The sequence below is a fragment of the Pholis gunnellus genome (assembly GCF_910591455.1).
Source record: "Pholis gunnellus genome assembly, chromosome: 8".
Classification (NCBI taxonomy): domain Eukaryota; kingdom Metazoa; phylum Chordata; class Actinopteri; order Perciformes; family Pholidae; genus Pholis; species Pholis gunnellus.
The window spans coordinates 23,578,573-23,592,429 of record NC_136534.1 but is presented as its reverse complement, the minus strand read 5'-3'; the positions used below and the strand labels follow the sequence as shown (position 1 = coordinate 23,592,429).

The following is a 13,857-nucleotide window of genomic DNA, read 5'->3' as shown; positions in this document are numbered from 1 at the left end:
GGTGTAGCAGGCCCCTTCCAACCCAAATCTATGAGGCTGATAACCTCTGATAACACCCGTTCAATCTGCTGATAAAAGACGTCCCGAGGCCGAAATCGAATCTCGGTAGTGAAAGGAAGTCAAGTAATCAATCAACAGGGGCAGGACAGACACAAACACACCGACATCCTCTCCACATTCAAGCACATGAGTCCACACGAGACCTCAAAGCTACAGATAGCCAGGCAGTGAAAGGGTCCCATGTGAACTCATATTGATCAAGCTTGTTCAACAGAGACTATGTGACCCTTTCATTACCCAGCCAGCTGAGCCATTGTTGTGAACCATTCCTGATAAATTGGTGGATGAATTTCCTCCGGCGTCTCAGCATTATCCTTTTGGCCGATGTAACAGTGAAGGGAGGGATGTAGGAAAAGTCTTTGGGTGCAATGGTTGAGTCCAAAGGTGACAGTTTTGCAGAGAATTGGAACTGCTCATTTTGTGTATAATAAATATATATAGAACATAACCTGTTGGATTCGACTCTACCAATATTAACTCCAAAGGATAAATCAAAAGTATTTATATAATAGAATCCTTCCCAATCCGAGAGGGGACGAAGGGAGCAAATCCAAACAAAACAAACGAACAAAAACGTTTGAAATGTAGTGAATTTCCAGTGGTGTTATATTTTGGAGCATTGAGGAGAAGCTAGCTCAATCCATCACGAAAAATTGTAATTTTAGCGCTGCAGCTGTTGTTATGCCGTGTTCCTTTCATAGGGAATCGAACCTTACTCACTTAAAGGCTGACCTAAACATCAATGCTAACAGTGCCCTGCAGGGACATCCAAAAAAGAGAGATTTGTGGGAACCATGACATTTTGTGTGATTGAGTTTAACAGGGTTCTCTACTTTGATCTGAGACGTTGTAGTCTAATTTACAAGACGACCCTTTAACACTGACCTTCATATTTCCCGCACCAGAGACAAGATAACAGCCGTGAACCTCTGACCTCACCTTTCCCTCAGGCAGCATCTATTGGGTGAAGTAAATGTACTGACTGCTTCCTGTTTGAACCTGCAGGTACGAAGCACAAGACAATGCTCGAGGCCAGGACCGGCGTGGGCGCCATCAAGTCTTTCCCCCGGCCGGGAGTCAAAAGCAAACTGGCTATAACAACCGTCAAATCAACAACGGGCCTGCAGAACAAAACGTTTTACTGTGAGACGTGCGACGTGCACGTCAACTCAGAGACTCAGCTAAAACAGGTGAGGGACAGAGGAAGACTTTGACAACTCTGAAATGCTCAAACGCTAACTTCAACTTTCCTGCAGACATAAGCTTTAAAAAATAAATGTAAGTAAGTAAGTAAAGGAAAGACTTAAATTGGACTGTATTAAAACCTAGTTTTCTTGCTGCATATAGCCTCAATGTGTCATCAAGCACACAATATTGGTCTGAATGTTCATCTGGAAAAACCTCCTCATTTAGACTCACTTGCTTCAGTGTGAGATTTAACTTTTTGTTGGATTTAAGACAAAAATATTCTGGATAGAAAGATGCACCGCCGCTAGTAATGATCTTTCCTTTCCTCCTGCTGCGCTGCTGTCGAAGCAAAGCGTTTCCTATCAGAAGTCTCTTGCAAAGCATAAACAAGGCCAAGAAATTATGCTTCCGCTGCAGAAGTGGAGCTATAACCCAAGTTTCTGCTAATCCCTCTGCTCAAATAAAGCAATGGGTTTCTAGTTGACATGATGTTAAGGAAATCAGGCTAGAGAGCTAACAAGAATCTGATCTCTGTGATATTTCCCTTAGTGTGGCATGGCAGGAACTTGTATCTTAGTTGTTGCTTTAGGGCGCCCCACAAATTGTCTTTTCTTGTAGCTGATCATTCTGTCACGGGAGGGAGGGGGGGGGGATTTCATCCACTATACTTTTTCCTGAGCTATCCTTGAGATTCCTCCCGGAAAGAAGACAGGCTTTTGTATGAATTTTTCATGCAGGGGCTTTTAGTGAGTACTTCTAAAACAGCAGCGATTCTCTGTGAAAAGGATCCAGCGTGGCAAATTTCAGTTCCAGCTCGAAACCAGAGGAAAAGTGTGATTGGTAAATCCGCTGCAAGGACTTTAGACAGCCAGATATCTGCCTTTTGTTGTCAACGTGTACCCACACTGAATCATTTATTGGCTCGAGGTTACACAGGATTTCTGTGTTTTTCATTCCAGATTCCTGTGTTTTCTTTGTTTATTCAGATCCACCGATCTCTGGTCTTCAGAAAAGCTTTCATATCACTTCTCATTGTCAACTGTATTTAATCATTTGGCAAATGCTTTCTGCATTGTACTTCACCACGGATGTCTCCAGTCGCAATAAAGCTGTAATACTGTCCGCTTTGAGGGAGGAGGTGTGCTTCAGTGCTGCCCTCTCCTTCTCTGTTAGTCAGGTTCCCACCTCAACGCATGATAAGCTATTTACCCTGAAACCTGCCTGAGGCTGAGGCAACAGGGGCAGCGCTGTCATAAAAGCATAATGACAATTTTCACACTTTGTCTATGGACTATCCAGAGAAAGGTGCACTATCTAAAAAAACGACCATGTCAGCAGATTGCCATGAAACTGGTCAAAGCTTCCTGTTAACCAGCTCATTTGTCTGACAAGCTATCTGTGAATCAGACCACTTGCACACAAGAAATATCAAAAGATGCTTCCCACAGAATGACCCCGAGACTTTTCCTGTAGCGCAGGGATACCCAACTTGCTTTGAAATGTCTTTATTTTCAAATGAACTAACTTATTAACAATACTTATTAGCTAAATTAACTTGGCACGAGGGAATGGACAATAGTTTTTAGAATTTGAGGACATTCGTGGATCGTCTGGCACCTTTTTTCGTATGAACAAGTATAAACATATTTCCTGTCTCCTTTACAGCATATCAGCAGCCGGCGTCATAAAGACCGAGCAGCAGGTAAACCAGCCAAACCTAAATACAGCCCCTACAGCAAACCGCTGAAAGGCCAGACCAAGCAGCCGGTGAGTCTCAGTCATCTTCGTCAGCAACAAAAGTCCTCGTGTCGATCGCAACAGTCACAGTGACTGCAGTTATAATAGATGTATCAAGCCATGAGAAGCTGTTATTGGTATGATAAGTGTCATTATGTCTTGCTTTCAAACGAAATTTAGCAGTTTGATGTTTCTGTTTTAATCAGCAAAAACTTCCAAAGTGTCTTCAACCCCGCCTGACGGCACCTAATCCAAGGAAATGTCAACTTTCATAACCGGATCGCCTGTTACCTGGCTTTTTTTATTAAAGAGCACTGGCAGGGAACAGCGGGATTTAATTTGATATTTTATTGACAAAAACGCCATGTATGAAGGCTCGTCTGAGTCAGCGCGCTGGAGGCGGAACGCCGACTGGGGTCGAATGCTATTTATAAGCAGCTGTAAATGTCGGTTTTAACTTATTTGGAGTAGCTCAGCGTGTGGTCCTCTGCGTCAGTGTCAGTGCAAGTTTACACGAGAAGTGAACTGAAAAGAACTTTTGAATACTTTCCTGAAGCTGATTGTTTAACTTTCCGATGCCCGATGTGGCGAACCCCTCGGCATTCTTGCACGTCAGGCGGATTTTTTTTTTTTGGAGTGCCACATGACGCCTAATCTGTAGGATGCATGAAGGAGCCATGTGGGGAAAGATAAAGGGAGTGTCTGACTTTCCATCCTACAGAAGCTCTCAGAAGACGGCATTAATCACACCCACTGTTTGCCGAGACAAAGCGCGGAGGTTACCAGTGTGGGGGAAATGACTTTTTCTGAAACTCATCATTGACTGAGTTAACGGAGAGGAGCTTCTTTGATGAGCGGAGAGCAAAGAATGCCTCCCATAGGGCTACGATGCCTGAGTCAGTGATTGATAACCCGTGACAACGGCTGCCGTCCCGGTGCTGCGGTACCGTAGATTTTCCATTACTGATACAGAAGATTAAGCCAGATAACTTTGGCGACCTTTTCAACCTATTAGGTTGTTTTTGGAGGTTTGGCCGTCTGTCGTTTCTTTTATTCGCTCCTTTTTTTAGTCTCCCTCAGTAAAAACTACATACCTCCATAGTCACTCTTCAAGCAATTCTTCAATTTCTAATATCCAGAAAGAAAGGACTTTGGCTTTGGAATAAATAAATCACCACTGGAAACACACATTAGAGACGTCTGGATTCAGCATCTTTATTTTCCAGTGGCTCTTGTCTAAATTGCATGTACATTGTTCAGTGATTAAAGACACATGTCTAATGTGAGCTGTGGCGTCTTACAAATCAGCTGAAACATTTTCAGCAGTCAGCAGCTGATTTCTGGCACCCGTTTGATCCCCTGGCCCCCAACTCTCTCTGTGCCAGCACTGCCTTTGTGTCCTCAGCCACTCTTCTGTTTATTCATGTGTCTATTGTTTGAGAGGGACACCTCCATGTTGCCTCTGTTGATCCAGGATTGTAAAAACGAACAGTCTGGAAAATCACGACAACAAAACAGATAAACTGCATTGAAAAAAGAATCGATTAGCAGACTAAAATAAAAATGTTGTGGGGGTGTTTCCCCTTATCCAATGCAAGGGTAGAGGATGTTGTATGCTGCACATATGACTGTTAAGCAATCTGAGGCAAATATATATTATTTGAGATATTGGGCAATACAAATAAAATGTAATTCAATCAAAAATGTGGTCGTTAAAAAAAAAATGTCAATCCCAGCGCTCAATGTGACGTCTTCAGATTGCACGTTCTTATTAAATTTACATTTAAAGCAAGAAATCCTCACATTTGAGATGCTGGAAAAAGGAAGTGTTGATATTAAGTGTTGACGATCAAGATATTTGTCGATTCACTTTCTGTCAGTATAATTAACTAACTGGCAAAATATTTAGGCACTAAAAATTGGGTTAGTATCAAATGTCCAGTCAGATTTGAGTTTTTTGATGAAATAGTTCCTGATCTGGTTTTTATTTAGTTCTTAACTACAACAGCTTGTGTTTAGAAGATATTTAACATTATCAGTCATTGGCTTCTTTTGTTGAAATGAAAAAAGGGCTTTTGTTTGTATTTCACGCAGTGAGGTATTGTTTTTGGTACCTGTAGTGTTGAAAGTATCAAAAAGGTATTTCTAGCCCATGAATAAAAATATAAAGTTTATTCATGGGGAGATTTAAAATGTTGATTTAGTTTAATTTAATCTTTTTCATGACGTGTTTCTCCACCCTGTGAACATACAGAGTGTACTGACTGTATTTTGTCTCCAGCAGATAACGTTGTCCCTGCTGAAGGAGCGCCAGTGTCCGCCTCTCACCACGCAGATCCTACCCGCTCACCTGGCAGCAGTGGCCGCCGCCCTCAGCAACGCCTTCACGCACCGCTCCAACCACGTCACCAACCACTGCCCGACCACTGCCCTCTTCCAGACACAGAACCTCCCCGCTGCACTGCTCCGCCCGGCCCCCGGGCCTGTCAGGACCTCCCACCCACAAGTCCTATTTGCCCCCTATTGACCTGTTTGACCCGGGGCGGTTCTGCGGCCCCACCCGTCAAGGACCAAACCGTGTGCTCCACCCAGACCAGAACGAGGAGTCGCGTCAGCATCTGCACTCCTTCTATGCATCCGGGAACACCTTCTCACCTCTCCTCACATGGATTATCCCACATTTAAAGCTAGACTTAACTGGAGCTTCTCATGACGGATTTATTTCTCTAATCCCTCTGAAAACTACAATATACATGCTTTCTGTGTCATCCTGCAGCCCCCGGCTCATAGCCGGACCCCGGACCTGGATCTACATTGTACCGCAATAATGTATAAGACTAACCCCCCGTGAACTATGCAGTGTCATTATTCCATGACGCGAGGCACAGTTAGAGCTAAACTACAGTAGGGTTGTGCTTTTTGCAAAGATACAGTGTGGCACTAAGATCATTGCTTTAGTGGAGGATTACTGTCGCTCGTTATTTAAAAGGCTGTTACTGATCTTAAGAGCGAGTGAGTCCCTCCTCTGTTCACGTATGCACTTTAAGCCCCTCCTCTGTTGATGTCTACATTAGCTGGCTAGACTGTGTTAGATTGTTAGAGTACGTGTCGTGATGTGTGTTTTTGTATCCGTCCTTGCAAATCTGTATGTGTGTGCAAGCGTGTGCTTCTGCATGTGTGCTTGACTGGGTGTATTTGGATATGTGTGTGTGTGTGTGTGTGTGTGTGTGTGTGTGCGTGTGTGTGTGTGTGAGAGAGAGAGAGAGCTTCCCATCCACCATAGGCCATCCTAGTTGATACCCAGCACACATCGTCACTGACCATGTCTCGGGCCAGAGGGACCACAAAGGCTTGTGTATATTAACTGTCAAGTATGTAAAAGGTGAACAATTTCAAATAAAAAGAGTCCTAATTTGTTAATGCTGGTGATGTGAAGTTCAGTTCATACAGATGAAGTTCAAATCATAACTTTGTAAACGGACAAGAGAATCCAAAAATACAGTACATAGAAATATGTATCTCTTGCTGTGAACTGAAGGATGTTCACTCAGTTTGTATCAAATTGTGCATTTACAGCAACACTTACCACCACATTGTGTTCCTCCGACGCACGAACACATCCAGACTACTTAATTCAAATTCAGAATACAGCATTAAAATTCCTAACACAACTCCATTTCCACCACTACCAAAATATGCTTCAGAAGGATGTGAGCTCTCCTCCTTTGTATCACGATGTGTGCTTGTAATACAAAAAACTAATCTATAATCCTGATGTACATTTTAAATTATTTACAGCATCATATCGTATATATAACTAGAATGAGCCAGCAGAGCAGACGTGTCCACAAGTGATGGTAAACGTATTACATTTGGGTATATTCATGCTTACTGAATGACAGATGACCTACTGGATTAATAATGCAGCAGATTGTTCTCCAGCAGCGGCTGACGAGGCGACTGTTCTACTTCACTTTACCTCAAAGGATAATTGTATTTTTCTCAGCGTCAACAAACGTGTGTTAGTACATCTCTCAATACTTTATGATTCGTGCTAATATTGTAACTATACATCTTATTAAGAGAGTTTATTTTAAACTATATAAAGGCGCTTTAAAAAAAAAGATTCACGATAACTAAAACCACACTAAAGGCTCAAGGTGGCACAATACGAATAGAGATGTTGCCGGTGTTTCAGTTTAACGAGTGACCGTGTTAACTGGTGACTCTCAGCTAAATGCATCCTTCTAAAAGCCTTCAATCAATTTAAAATACAGACTCATCTGTGTTTATAATCGACGCAAGATTATTCAAATAAGTTACTAAAAGCAAGGCTGAAAGTCACCAGCTAACACGGTCACTCGTTAAACTGGAACACCTGCTGCTCCAAAAAGGTTGTGATCCGGTCGAAATTCTGTAGAACTTGACTCGGCTGTTGGAATATCGATAAAAATGCACAGTGAATGCAATGAAACAGTATTAAATTAACTAAACTAAACATTAGTGCAAAGATTAACCACAGCAAACAAACAACAGTGTAGCGGTGTTATAGTCTTGTGGATGATTTTTTATTTTTTATTATTAAGTCTTATTGCAGGAATGTTCTCCTGTATCTGTACTTGTGACAGTATCTGGATCAGTCTGTTGGAGAAAGTGCTCCGCTGTCCCTGCAGTAGGTGGTGGAGAGGGTGGTCCGGGTTATCCAATATGGATAATAGTTTCTTCAGTGTCCTCCTCTCCACCACATGTTCCAGAGTGTCCAGTTTGCAGCCGGCCTTCTTAATCAGTTTGTTGAGTCTGTTGGTGTCTCCGGCTCCAATGCTGCTCCGCCAGCAGACTACGGCGAAAACACAATATTGAGTATTTACAGCAGTGGGACAGTGGGATTGACTCAAACAACCTGGAACAACCACTGCAACAGGGTGACTCATTTGTGTTTTTAATGGTTTATGGATAATAGACTAAAATATACATATATATATCAATGTTTGGCTACACAGACTTTACTTGTTAGCAGGAGAATTTCCTTGTTGGTTTTGGACTCCTCATGGTATTTGTTGACAGTAACTTTAACCCTTGTCCTTCATGATCCGGGTCTGTGGAATTTGTTTTCAGCGCAACTACATCACATTCAGCGACGTCACTTTTGGACAGACGCCAGTCTAGTTTGTTTGTATACTTTCATCTTTACAATACATTTAGCAGTTCTTCTCTAGACTTCTCTATAATTGTCCTGTAAGTAAGTCTTAGACGTTGTACACCACATTGATACATTCGGCACAAACACAATAAACAATTACAGAGTTAGCCGCACATCTTAAACTGATTGATGTAACCATGATGGAAACATTTTTCTGCAGCAATTAACGTGTTTCTATCAAAAACAAATGTGACTAAGATGCAGTATACCGCTGTTATCACACGCAGAGGATTCAATAAAAGACATTCACGTGGCAGACAAACATCGGCCCATATATCACAGACACTGATGCACGCATGCACATACACACACCATAAATACATTCATGATGTCTGACATCTTGGAGACCACATGGCTTTTTTTCCATACAGGAAATAACATCACTGACAAAAGCAAGTCGGAGCTCCCTAACTCTGACATTTTTGGAGGGACCCCAATTCACCACAACACCATAACTCATGCGTTTCATATTAAACTCAGTGTTCAGTCTGTGAACTTTTCCATGAACCCTTAAGCTTATTCATCCATCCCTCGTTTGCAGCACATCTACCCCCCGAACTCCCCGAGGCATGAAAGATGGCCGTGCAGCCAGATGAGGGAGCCTCTTTCCCCTGCTCGCTCTCCAAAACCAATACAGAATCTCTGGGCCCCATCTCACTTCCATTGAATCTCACTGGAGCAATGATCACAAACATCTGTAAGTGGGATGCGGAGCCTCTCTATCTGCTGTTCAGGAAAGCCATCAGCAGAAAAACACTGCCTGACTCCGTCGCTGTCAGCGGGGAAAACGCTGTGAACAGCTGGACGTCCAACCAAGCGAGCGGTGGAATGTAGAATACGCCTGAGTGTGACTCAGAGCGGAGAACGTCTTAGTTCTCCGCTCCAGCTTATAACCAGACTAATACTGAAATCAAGTGAACCAAAGCTGAAGCCCGTTACAAGACAATGAGTACAACAATAATGAAAAACACTGACATTAAAGGCTTGTAAAAAAAACAATAACCAAGTCGACATTATAAATTCCTCAAAACTGAAACAAGATAAAATCATAATAAAGAAGAAAAGTTTGTTATTTTATTGGAATATTTTAGAATCAGTAAAATGAAGAGATTCTTAGAAGGCTTAGCAAAGTTTTAGCAAGAAGAATCAGAAGCGTTTGCCTGACGTAAACCGAAGGTAAGTGTTGACTTTACGCTTACTGCGTCATGTTTGGTGTGAATGTTCACTAACAGCAGCTGTTTTACACTAGTTACATTACGCTGATACGTTTTTACATTATTATTTTAATACAAACCATGATCTCTTTTCTAACCTCAACTAAGTGGTTTTGGTGCCTAAACCGTGTGTTACAAGGTGTGATACAAGGTAGATATAAAACATATTTCTGATTTGCAAAAGTGGTAAATGCTAACATCTGGCGACTGGGGTTACATTAAAAACATAAAGTATAAATTGTAACAATACCTCAAACATAAAAATCATAATTTTGTCATTTTTATTTTCTAACACGAAGGTCCAAATACATTGCTGGGAAAAAATGGTGAAAATGCATTTCACTGACTCAAAAAAACAATTATGTTGCTAAAATTAGTTAATAAAATAACCAACAAAAGTAAGAATGTAAACTGTGTTGCTGAAAACTCACAAATTATAGGTTGGTTGTTCTCGTTGATGGCTGCTTTCCCAGTTGTAAAATCAACTGAGTCTATCGTGGATTTGTTTGTGGTATTAAGATTGTGGACTTCCTGTGTTCTTGTGCCAGAGCCAGAAGAATGGAGGCAAAAAATAAAGCCGTGTAAACGGCAACAAGCACAGCTGAGGTCGACACAGCTGCACAGGCTTGCAGTATTAGTAAGAAATAAAGATTCTTAAATTTGTCATATTTCTTTGATTAACATGAAAAAGACTGTTAACTGTTCCTAGCTGCTGCAGCATCCGTTTCGCCTGAAAATAATATCTGATCATTTGGAGCAAAACAAAACAACTCTCCCAGAACAGAACACGGCTAATATCAACATGATGTCAGTCTGAACGATGGCATGAAATTAACTGGCAATGCGGTCTAATTATCAGGCTAAAATTATCCAGTTTTCAGAAGCACGACTGGCAGAAAGTTTAGAGGAGCTGGTAAGAAAACAGAAGGAGGAAAAAAACCTCTTAACTAGAATTTATTTATGGGAAACTGAACTGCCACTTTTTTCATTTAATTCAAAACCTGTGTATCATTATCATCAGGCCTGATGAAGCATCGTTATGATCCAAAAATAGATAAAAGGATTATTTTCTGTCAAGTCTGTTGTCACGGATCTTGGGTCTAAATTAGGTGACATTTCCTGCTCCTGGGATCCAAGAATGTGACATTTCCTTATATGCCGTGACGTACAAACAATAGAACAATGGAATAAAAGCAGCACATTGTCCAGTTATTACCTGCTCTGAATAACAACAAGCACTGTTCGACTTGTAAAACAATTATGATAGCACAACACAAAGTCTGACAAAGTTATTTATGACTCTATTTGGAGCCCTGCACCCCCACGGTAACAATAAAGAGCGTGTCAACATCTGTTTTCAAAATACTGGCCAACAGGTATAACCTTTTACATTTTACACATAATACTGAGTAGAAAGTGGGTGAATGGCTTCTGCAATCATAGCTTTAAATAAAACAGTTCAGTGTTATTGGAGATAATTAATAGAAAATAATGTCTTGCGATAGATTTATTATGCAGGCACCGTAACAAGAACTAAGTTGTCTTTCATTTTTCATATAAATATGGTCAAGAAGAGAAACCTCTAAAGGCCGAAGCGCTCTGGCGAGATGTTATAACAGATACTCGACATGAGCTGCACTGACATTGCCCTCAGGACTCCCGGCAGGTCCAGGCAGCCCGTTTTACACGTCCGTGTAAAAGCTTTGATACAACGTCGTGATGAATGCCTCAATCAACATTCCAGTCTATTAAAGGCTTTGACGTTTTTACTTTATTTGTACGTTTACAAAAAGGCTCTCTCGCGGGCAACGATCTTCTTGTAACGTGGTCCCGCTTGTGAATTTGTCAGAACACCTGCATTAAAAGCACCCTGGTTTTAGTGTCCTGTGTGGTTGTTTTTTTAGAGGGCTTTTAGGCTCCAGTAACAAAAGATAAAGATTTAACGAGAGAGGAGGCACTGAAAGGTTTGCTCACCGGTTGCTATCTGAACACCTTGGCTACTTTTTCAAGTGACTCACTGAAGCTCAAAATAGGTTTAGAGCAGAAAGGTTGAGACTTACTTCAAGGACACACACACACGCACACTCACATTTTATGCATAATCACACACACCTACATACATTTTCATGACTTTTGGGGACATTACATTAACTTACATTCATTTCCTGAAGACTTACTTATCCTCACTGTGACTCGCCTAATCCTAACTCTTACCCTAACCTTATTAACCTATTCCTTTGTTTATTTTTGTCTTTTAAACATACCAGATTTTTATATTTGGACCTGCACCTGCTCCTTTGTTCTTTTTAACCTTTTAATTGTTTACCTTCTTACCCTTTTTTTAAATATTTGTATTCTTTGTTTTTATTCTTTTAGTCATTTAATTTTCTTTCCGCTTGTGTCCATGAATGCCACGTTCCTAACCGAACTTAACCTAAACCGAACTTTACCCAAACCTCAAACCAAGTGCTCACTCTAAAATGTATTGGTTTAAGGAATGGGGATGTGCATTTTGTCCCCATAACAAAGGTGAGTCCCCACAATGTGACTGTGTGAATAGATTTATGTCCCCACAAAACCGGTAAAATAAACCTTTGCACACACACAAACACACACACACACACACACACACACACACACACACACACACACACACACACACACACACACACACACACACACACACACACACACAGTGTTGTTTTCATCACTTTAGAGGACATAACATTGACTTACATTCATTTCCTGGAGACTTACCCCAACCCTAAATGTTACTTGCCTCGTCTTAAGCCTCACCATAACCATATCCTAAACCTTAAAACATGTCAAATGTAATAGCTTACGTCATGGGGTCCTGCATTTTGTCCCCAAAAGAAAGGCGGGTCCCCACAATGTGACTGTGTGAACAGATGTATGTCCCCAGAGCACAAGTAAACACACCCACTTACACACATACACACATATATGCATGATACATACACATACACTCACAAATATACCTATCCACAAACACATACACACTGAAATCACTCTTATGTCCGGCAGGTGTAAGCCTGTGGGGAGATGATGCGTTCAGGTGTGTGTGTGCGCTTCACATTTTCAATTTGAACCCATACACAGTTCACCTCATCTTGAAGGGTTTTCCAAACCCTGGATTATTGTTGATGCCTCAGAATCACAAAAACAATGTTAGGATGATAAGAATTTCTATAATATGCAGCAAACAATATACGAGGCAGATGGCGACTTGAACCGAGGTTGTGTTCACCATGTTTTTACAAGAAGAGACCATTTGAATAAATGAATAAATGAGTTTTTTTCTCAACTTTTTAAGTGGAAGTTTTTCAAAAGTTAAAAGTTCATATGCTGATAGTTCAAAAAATGTCAGAGCCAATCAAGGTTACTTTTAAAATGTCTTTGAAAAGGCACAAGGACACAAAATCCTTTTTTTATATCCTTTGTCAGTCACCTGGCCTTCTCTCGACTTCAGCCACTCAAATGCTAAAACCTCACGTCCCATGTCAGAAATACAACCTGAAGGGTTCAATTTGAAAGCAGCAGAAGTAAAATGTGACTGTTTCAGCAACAAAAATACACATTTCAATGCATTCATTTTTGTAAGTGTAGCTACTATCAGTGATTTAAGTATAAGGGACCGTCTAGTGGCCGTGTTAATTATGTCTCCTGTCAATCGAAAGTCAAGTGATGTAAAAATAAAAAGCCCCAATGTCGGACTTAAACGTGGGACCCAACTGTTCGTTTCCCGTTTCTAACCGTCAGTAAACATTGGGCTCTTTTATGACCACGATTGTCCCATAACCTTAATCATGTGGTTGTTTCTGTAAACATGGTGACAAAGGTCCCCTATAACCTTAACTATGTATCTCAACCCAAGCGATGCTCTTTCCCTAACCTTAACCAAGTTGTGTTGGTGCCAAAATATAACCACAACTTCATCATAGCGATGTCTGATCACAATATTGATTTATTCTCCAGCAGTGAGTGCCGACTTGTTCTGGAGGGCCTTTAACGTATTTTGTCGTTTAATTTGGAGGACCTGTTTTTGTTGTCAGCGCTCAATAAAATACATACTGCTTGGATTAGAGCTTCTGATTTGTGTTCCCTAGAGTGTCAGTGTTTCATGAAACATAAAACAGAAACATATCGAAATATTCATGTTACAAATAGGGCTAAATATTGACAAAGTAAAGCTATTTTGAATCATATTTCCGTCCAGGTTTAATTCGTTTAATAATATAAATAAAAATAAAAAATCAGTCAGGAAGGTGGAATTAGTGGATTTTGCAGTTAACGCTTTATGTCTTCTTGTATTTAACTTTTTTGTTTTTCTGTAATTTGACTAAAACACAGACATGATTCGTACCTCAGTGTGACTACAATCACACGCAGCTCGTGAAGTGTCTCACTGTCAGGCGCCGGTTTGCATCTGGCTCTTGA

At 40.9% G+C, this 13,857-nt stretch overlaps 1 protein-coding gene across 2 annotated transcripts in view; it reads left to right on the top strand.

Moving 5' to 3' along the window:
- The window catches only part of znf385d (zinc finger protein 385D), a 66,992-nt gene extending 60,644 nt beyond the window's left edge, over window positions 1-6,348 (top strand). The window contains exons 6-8 of one of the 2 annotated variants that reach the window (XM_079165359.1): window positions 1,066-1,250; window positions 2,914-3,015; window positions 5,270-6,348. In XM_079165359.1, coding sequence (XP_079021485.1) covers window positions 1,066-1,250; window positions 2,914-3,015; window positions 5,270-5,512 — 530 coding nt within the window. In that variant the 3' untranslated portion in view covers window positions 5,513-6,348. Of the gene's footprint in view, window positions 1-1,065; window positions 1,251-2,913; window positions 3,016-5,266 lie in introns of both variants that reach the window. The other variant, XM_079165358.1, reaches the window with a different exon arrangement.
- The last annotated feature ends 7,509 nt before the right edge of the window (window positions 6,349-13,857 follow it).